This window comes from Stegastes partitus, unplaced genomic scaffold (genome assembly GCF_000690725.1).
Source record: "Stegastes partitus isolate 25-593 unplaced genomic scaffold, Stegastes_partitus-1.0.2 Scaffold2193, whole genome shotgun sequence".
NCBI classification, from domain to species: Eukaryota; Metazoa; Chordata; class Actinopteri; family Pomacentridae; genus Stegastes; species Stegastes partitus.
In genome coordinates this window covers 30,190-39,036 of record NW_007579924.1, presented here as the reverse complement: position 1 = coordinate 39,036, position 8,847 = coordinate 30,190, and the positions used below count along the sequence as shown (strand labels likewise).

The 8,847-nt window shown below is 42.0% G+C and overlaps 1 protein-coding gene across 2 annotated transcripts; it reads left to right on the top strand.

Annotated features, from left to right (window-relative positions):
- The first annotated feature begins 2,433 nt into the window (after window positions 1–2,433).
- On the top strand, window positions 2,434–8,841 carry fut7 (fucosyltransferase 7 (alpha (1,3) fucosyltransferase)). 2 transcript variants are annotated; one of them, XM_008304339.1, is made up of 4 exons: window positions 2,434–2,650; window positions 4,431–4,501; window positions 5,720–5,853; window positions 7,129–8,841. In XM_008304339.1, exons 3-4 carry the CDS (start codon window positions 5,851–5,853, stop codon window positions 8,215–8,217), a joined length of 1,092 nt encoding a protein of 363 aa, XP_008302561.1. In that variant the 5' UTR covers window positions 2,434–2,650; window positions 4,431–4,501; window positions 5,720–5,850; the 3' UTR covers window positions 8,218–8,841. The 2 variants fall into 2 exon arrangements, with proteins under 2 accessions (XP_008302561.1, XP_008302562.1); XM_008304340.1 differs by lacking the exon at window positions 4,431–4,501.
- The last annotated feature ends 6 nt before the right edge of the window (window positions 8,842–8,847 follow it).

The following is an 8,847-nucleotide window of genomic DNA, read 5'->3' as shown; positions in this document are numbered from 1 at the left end:
TTTTTGTCATGTTGCATCTCATTTCTGTTGCTTTGTGTCTCATTTTAGCCTTTTAATTTCTTGTTTGAGTTGTTTTGGATCAAATCTTTGATCAGTTCACACCTTCAGGTTTAATATTCAGTCTTCTTATTGGCTCTAAAAAAAATACATCAGACTTTATAGTGTTAAACTGTGTTTTGGATAAAATAGTGTGCATACTTTTGCAATTTGACCTCAAGATTTAGTCATTAGTTAAAGTAGTTTTTATGGCGTATTACCCAGTAAAGTACACACAGCATGTTTTAGTGACAGATCAGCTAAAGAGGGATGCTCCCTTCTCAAATTACTTCATTTAAATTAGTTTTTAAAGCCTTAAAAAAGGTTTTTCAGTATTTGATAATTAAAAAACAATACATAAGCTCCATTTCCAGTCATATTAATCACCTCATTTCACAACCACAGGACTGAACTGCAGCCCAACTAAAAAAAAAGTCACTATTTACAAAGGGTATAAGACACGGGACCCAAATGCAGACTCAAACAGCTGAGCTTCAGTAGGAAGTGAGGCTAAGAATTGCATGCATTATTGTGCAAACAAGTCCAGAATGCTCAAAAACAGGCAGTGGGACAGAGCCACAAGTACAATAACAGGAACAGATTACAGACAGGCTGGTGGGAGTTAAGCAACACAGAAACCTGTCCTGAAGCACGTGGAGATGTCTGGTGTTAGTACTGAGGGGAGAAAACAGCTGAGCGGGCTGTATGGGAGTCAGGTGGTGAAAGTCTGAGGACACCTGGTGGTCAGATGGTTAATGACAGGAAGGTGGCTGGTAGCAGAATCAGTATTATCTGCAGGAGGCTGCAGTTTGAGGACCACACTTCTAGGAGCCACTGTTGTTAATGTTGAGCATTTAGTATTCCTGCTACAATCTGCTATAATTGTTGTCCAACGTGGCCAGAAATGCAGTCCTGTCTGCAAGGCTACCTGTAACTCTGTTAGTTATCCAATTCAGTAGGTGGCGCTGTCATGAATACCATCCATCTTAGAAATGTGGTTCTACAACTGCGGTCCTGAGATTGCAGCCTGTAGTGCTGCAAACACATGCTAATGTGCTAAAAGGGTAAAATAACCAGGACCAAGGCGGTCGCTGCACTGTAGAGCATGAAGTATTTAGTGTAACTGACTAAAGCTGCAAGGTGGCTCTGTGGTTCGCACCGTTACCTCGCAGCAAGAAGGTCGCCAGTTCAGTGAGGACACCTGGGATCTTTCTGTGTGGAGTTTGCATGTTCTCCCCGTGCAGTGTGGGTTCTCTCCGGGTTCTCCAGCTTCCTCCCACAGTCCAAAACATGTCAAGGTTAATTGGTGATTCTAAATTGTCTGCAGGTGTGAATGTGAGTGTGCTTGTCTCTAAGTGTAGCCCTGTGACAGACTGGTTACCTGTCCAGGTGAACCTGCCTTCACCCTGAGTCAGCTGGGATAGACTCCAGACCCCCATGACCCTAATGAGGATTAAGGTATATAGATGACGGATGGATGGAATTTAGAGCTGAGAGTTTATTCAACTCATTTGATTGAGTTTCTGAGGAAACAAAGACAGAATGCTGGCAGATTTCCCACCATGCATTGCTTAAGAACACATTGAAAAACACATTGACAGTTAAAATGTGGCGTTTGTCATTTCAGATGTGCTAAACTTGATTGTTTCTTTACATATGAATGAAAGTAACCCATAACTTGATGTGATTTACACTGTGTGACAGTGTTAACTTCAACTTATTGTTAACCAACATACGTCTACTGTAAAGTCAAGCAGGGGGACTTAAAATAAACCTTCAAAGGGATACGTGCACTTAGTGGAGAGGGCTTCCATCGTGTTCTTCAGAGTTAGACAGACAATAACATAACACATAACGCCATTCATCCCAAAGGAAGTTAGTGTCGAAGCTGCTCAATATTTACAAGTATGATGTATTGCAGGGCTTTTAATGGATGATATGTAAACCATAATTAGTGGGCATAACAGCAAACAACCAAAATGATGCACACAATGAACCCATTGTTCCACTATCAATAAAATATCCAAACCACCACAGCAGCCTGCTTTTGTCTGGCAAAGATTTATGCATCCGCCCATTTCCTCCTTTCAAGATTTTTAATACGACCATTTAGTTGCAGAAACCTTGACTAGATTCTTGTGGTCATGAAATACCACATTACTGCATTTCAATATTACAACATCTTTTTCTTCTTTTTTTTTTTAACTTCAGTGTTCTGCAGCTTCCCTCATCATGAGTCACATTTGTGTGGTCTCCCCTTTTGTAACCCACCCTCCCCACATCTTCATTTTAGGTCATGTTCGGCATTTCCTCTTTCCCCATCAGTGCACACATGCAGCAAACACATTCTGAATAGGCTGATTGTCCTCGGCTGCCAAAGATGTGAAAGGACAGAATAGTAGAAGTGGAATATCAGGCAGAAAAGGGGGGGGACTTGTTGCACGAAGATGGACTTGAACAGACTCAACTATCTTTCTGAGAGCCACACCTCGGCTTCCTTAAAAGGGTTTGCATATATGTTTTTTTTCATACGGTATCGTGATCTTCTTGGCAGCAGCCGTACGTGGTGCTAGAGGTGACTGAGGACAGCACCGACAACTCATCTCAAGAGCAGGTTAGTGGAGGAAGCTTTGGGGTTTTGTCTTAATGCGTCTTTCTGGTCAGTGTGGTCTGACTTCTGAGATGGTTCGTTTTCACATCTTTTTTTTTCCCCGTCTTTTTCTCTACGATAAAATGCACAGAAAATGTAGAATTTGCAGTTTTGTAAACGTGTTCATTTTGAAAGCGAATCAGTCGGAGCTTTGTGCCAGTCAGTAAGCAGAACAGCAGCACTGCCAACATAAATCTTTCACCACATCCTGTACAGAGTTCTTGTTTGTGTCTCACCGTAGAAGCTCATTTGAAAAAGAAAAAAAAAATCCACAGTATGTAGCAGTAACTACACTCCATTATCTACACACCTTAATCCTCACTGGGGGGTTGCAGGGAGGCTGGAGTCTATCCCAGATGACTCAAGGTGAAGGCAGGAGACACCTGGACAGGTAACCAGTCTATCACAGGGCTACACTTAGAGACAGACAACCAAGCACACTCACATTTAGAATCACCAATTAACCTTGACATGTTTCTGGACTGTGTGGGAGGAAGCTGAAGAACCCGGAGAGAACCCACGCTGCACGGGGAGAACATGCAAACTCCACACAGAAAGATCCTGGGTGTCCTCACCAGGATCAGGCGACGGTGCTAACCACCGAGCCACCTGCAGCCCGTAACCACACTTTCAGGTTGAAATTTGCTCTCCACCACCAGATCTTTAATCTGGAAAAAAAAACCTTTATTAATCACATTGAATTATTAGTAAGATTTCTCAAATTTCAGAACTCATATAGTGACGTCCAGTTCTCAAAAGAACCAGGAAATACATGGCTGCATCAGGTCTAATTTTAGAATGCAGTGCTACCAACAAACAGTGACACAACGATATGCGCACATACAAAGACGAAACAGAAATTAGAGTGTTGGCGATGAAAGTATGCAGCAGGTGAGCGCTGGATAAAAATCAGCAAGAGTGGTGACAAATTTAGAGAAATTTTAGAAATGAGGATTATCATTTTTAAATTCACCACTTTAGCAGAATGACAGTGAAATTTGTGTTGCTTTTGAGATGTTGTGGTGAAGAGTTCCTGGAAAAGTTGGTTGAAGATTGGTTTGTTTTTTGCCAGTAACGGGGTGTGTGAAATCATGCAAAGTGAAGTTACATTGAAAACAACCATAGTCGCTAATAGTAGGCACTAATAACGAAAAACCCATGTTCATTCCAGTGACAGTGTTTCATACAAAAAGTTTTGGAGAGAAGTTCAGGCTGACATCTAACCAATCATGGATATGTTCATCCACATCGATGCTGTTGGCTTCAACTCTCTATGCAGTGAGGTCAGAGGTCAAATACCCTCAGAACGGACTCATTTCTTGTTAAACAGCTGTTATGATTACAAATCAGAAATCCTGATTTTCTTTCAAGCAATTAAGGAAATAAGACATTTGACACATGTATGTTGAAGAAGAAAGTCTCCCTGTGGGTTTTGTGAAGGTGGCAGAGAGAGTTTGTGCACGCATCATCCATCCACACTCTGATTCCAAGATGTTTTCTGCAGCACCGGTGCTGTAGGACGACTGAGTCTTGGATTATTGAGCAGAGAGTTGTAGGAGGAGCAGGTCAAAGGGTCAGAGAGGGATGAGACCTTCCCAGCTGTTTAGAAGCGTCTCCAATCGAACATTAAGTTGTCCTCTGGGTGTAAACATCCGACCAGTTTGTCGCCTGATGCGAGGAATGATCCTATTGATCAAAGTCTCTGTTGGTTTCAGTCTCAAATTGTCTCCTTCTACATGCACAGCTGCCGGAAAGAGTCCTGGAGTTTGCTGCCTGTTTCTTGGATGCATCCTGCAGCAAACCTTCAGTTCCTTGGTACAGTATGGGCACCTTTATGTTTTAATTTCACATATGATGCTGTTCTGCTAAAACAATATGGACGTTTTTAGTTGTAAGATAAACAGTGCAGCTAGAAAAGTCTATTTCCACATTTTTACACTTGTAGTTGTTGATGCTGTTTGAACTGCGGCGCTTCAGTTGCTGCCAGCCTGATTCTTGTCATCTGCAAGACAACAGTTATGTTTAACTTGTGTTCAGATAGTGTTAAGCGTGATAGCAGCAGGTCGTATTACCTGCCTGAGCCATGCAAAGCACTTGCAAAGGATGTTAGTTGGTAGTAGTAGCATGAAGTTGCTCGCTGCAGTATTATAATGAGCAGTGCAGAGAGAACCTGAGTGAATGGGCTGAAGCAGCTCTAGCAAAGAATCCTGCTGTAAAAATTTAAAAAAAAAAAAAAAAAAAAGAGGAGCTACATCGTTTAGAAGACTGGATTTGAAGGAAAAAATGAACTGAAGCAGAATTTGCAACCTAACAATTGGTATATTATAGCATCTTATCAACTGCATGTGATATTATAACACAAATAAAACACACTGTTTTCTCCAAGACCATCCAAATGTAATGATGCTGATGACTAGTATGAGAATAAAAGTCCCATAAGGCACTGAAAGGTCCCTTAAAAAAGCGAGTGTTTCTTTTCTCTGAATCCATGACACCTCTATTGTTATTTACTGCACAAGTTTCTACAGATTGGCATTGAATTTAAAATTATAAAAAATTGCAATATGTGAAGCATTTACATAAAAGCTGCTTTATTTATTAGTTATTTTCAGTGTTTAATTCCGTTTTTCCTTTCAAGCAAATAGACTAAATATGTTTATGCATATATAGATTATCTTTTTTGTGAGTCCCTCCTTATCTATTCTTGGATAAGTTAAATGTCTTTTTTCTCATCTTACACAAACTGGAAACTTCTAGGGTTTCAAATCTTGTTGCACAATCTTGTTTTCCGCTCATCTTTGTCATTTCACTTTTCACATTTCCCAATGTACATTCTGAAGAGAACATTCACACAGACAGAAGTTAAGGCACACCAAAGTCATTCAGTGTCCTCCACCCACCTGTGACCAATGTCATAAATCGTTTGTGTATAACTGGTACCTGACAGACATTTCTGCGCTGATGGTGATGTAATGTTAATGTTTTCTGCTGTTGTGCCTTTCACTTAATGCTCTCTTTGTTTTGTTCATACAGAAGAAAAAAAAAGGAAGCTTTTGCACAAGTATCTCTTGGGACACGCTGAGCAGAGCGACAACATGGCCTCTGATCTGAGGAGGTGAATCCCCTGAACGCTGGGAGCCTCGAGCTGAACTGAATCTGACCTGATGGTGAGCCCTGAATACAAACGTTACTGTTCCAGAAACTCTGAATGATGACTAAATGCCGCTTACTCTCATATTTAAGTTTCGATTACCTCATGTCGAGGAATTGTATCTAAAAAATCCACTATCTCTGCTTTCTGCTCTTTTTTTCTGAAGGCTTCTTTCTGAGTTGAGTTGGAACTGTTGGTCGGTTATAGAAAGGCGACACAGACCTGCACTTCTTGCACATGGTGCTATTGTCATTGACACCGGGAAAGCTAATTTAGTTTTAATGTCTTTACTTCACACCTCAAAGCACAACAATCATAACTGTCACACCCTGCGAGTCTCAGTTTGAGATGTATCAGTCACACAGTCGCACTCAGCAGCTGTGCTGCTTTGAGCCTCAAGCAGCAACCTGGAGCAGATTTTTAAATGAAGTAGCCCTAAAAACGATGGAGAGTTGTGCTTGAATATTTTAGTCTACTTTCTGTGTTTTTATTAAATATATTCGATTGTCCGGGGTGGCTTTAATTCTAACTAATGCTGCAGTGTTGTCATCCCAAACAAAGGAAAATAGTAAATGATTTTAATTAGACAATGGTGTCATTTAAAACGACCAGAGGTCTTAGTTCTATTACAAAACAGGTTTTCTCTGTCTAATATTATCTGTCATTATGTAGGCGGGCCAGTGATAAATGTGGTAAAATTACTCTTTTCACATTCTGTGCAATTCTTATCAGGTGCAACAGTTTTATTATCAGTGTCATCATCATGATCATCATCGTCGTTTACTGTCAATTCACTCTAGTTCATTTGCAACAACAGATTACTCCATTTTTTTTGATTCTCAGAAAACTTTTTTTGTTGTTGTTTGCTTGAGACCAAAATTTCACTCAGTAGAAATGACAAAAACAGAGATAACATAAGTCTGATTGATATTGTCTCAGGTAGACGATGGAAAAGTGGGTTTTCTGAAGGTTTGTGACGATGGAGTTCTCTGTTTTTGCAAATGAACTCTTTGTTTGTTTCTTTGCATTACTTTGCATTTTGTATTTTGTGTTCTTATTTGATTTTTATTTCATTACTAACCTTTCTGTAATTGTGTATATTTCTCTAACCTTTCTTTATTGCACTCTGGCCAAACTATTTCCTTTGGGATGAATAAAGTTGATCTTACATTATGTTTAAAGTCTCTACAATATGATATTAGATGTTACACTGACTGGGAATATTTCTTCCTGTATTTGCCCAAAACAAAAGGCAAAAACCTCACATCCCTCCTGTTTTCTTTTATGACAGGGGTGTGACAACACTAAAAAGACTGCGCTCGGTTCAATGAAGCGGCGCCTCCTCCTCTCCTTTCTCTGCGTTTTATCGCTGTCCCTTTTCAGCGGATGGTCGCCAGCCTTCCAGGCTCTGATGACGGCGAATCCTTCGGCTTTCAGTGACAGCGGCAGAAACGTGACGGTCCTGCTGTGGTACTGGCCCTTCAGCAGGTCCATGAGCCTGAAGGGAGACGTGTGCTGGGATCTCTACCGCATCCCTCGCTGTAACCTGGTGGACCAGCGCTCCCTGTTCCCCTCGGCTGATGTGGTGGTCTTCCACAACAGGGAGCTGGTAGAGCGGCGCCAGAAGCTGCCCCTCGATCGCCCGCGTCCACGGGGCCAGAGGTGGGCTTGGATGTCCCTGGAGGCCCCTGCTTACAACGGGAACCTGCATCGGTTTACAGACGTCTTCAACATGACCATCACCTACAGGAGGGATGCTGATGTCCCTGTTCCCTACGGCAGTCTGCTACCTAAGGAGGCTGAAGGACGTCTGGTGGAAGACGATCCCCAGAATAAGACCTCTCTGGTCTGCTGGGTGGTCAGCAACTACAGGAGCCACCACAAAAGAAGCCGAGTGTTCAAAGAACTCAACGCCACGGTTCCCGTGAAGGTTTACGGGCGCTGGACAAAGACACCCCTCACCTCTGCGGCCCTCTTACCCACAATCTCTCGCTGCTACTTTTATCTGGCTTTCGAGAACTCAGTCGCCAAAGACTACATCACGGAGAAGCTGTGGAGGAACGCTTACCAAGGCGGAGCCGTGCCTGTCGTCCTGGGAGCGTCGGCGAGCGATTACAAAGCCGTGGCTCCACCTCATTCGTTCATCCACGTGGACGAGTTTGCGTCGGTGAAAGAAATGGGAAAGTATCTGCAAGAGCTCGCGGAGGACAAGAAACGCTACGCCGAGTATTTTACGTGGAAGCAACAGTGGAAAGTGAAAGTGTACACCGACTGGAGGGAAAGACTGTGTAAGATCTGCTCACAGTTCAGCAGTTTACCTCAGCACAAGGTTTACTCAGACCTGGAGGCCTGGTTCAGCGCTAAGAACCCTTCAGCCTAAATGTTTGCAGTTGATGGTGACAGTGACGTTAACTTTACTGTATCTTTGACGTATTTGCAGGAACCATCACCGCATCTTCTGCATTACATCTAATTTGTGTGTCTTGTCTCTTTGTGCCTCGTTAAGCATTTAGTTACTGTGCAGATAAAATACATTTTTAGTAATATTGAAGAAAGGAAGGTGAAAGCACATATTCTCACGTCCCTATTCCATTGACTTTATGATGATGTGTATACATGCACACAGCAACACGACTAACCTCTTGTAACTACTTCAGATGTGGACCAAGTGATGTACTATCTGTAGCACTTTATAGCAACACCTGACCTCTGTCACTGGAAATTCAGTATTTTGGGAAATATACCTTCTTGCTTAGAGTGAAATGCAAAAGGTGAAGCCACTCTCATGTGTGCATTGTAAACAGCAGCCGTTTGACTTGACTTAGCACAGACTGGAAATGCTACTGCAGCCTGATTCTGTCAGAAACTATAAAGTACATCTAGTTAATCAGCTGGAGCAGCTTTAGAAATGCTGGCAGGCAGTTTTTTTTTGTTGTGTCTTTTGGACAGAACCAGGTTTGTCTTGTATTCAGTTAAAATACATCCACTAAAGGTTCTGTGTGTAGGATTT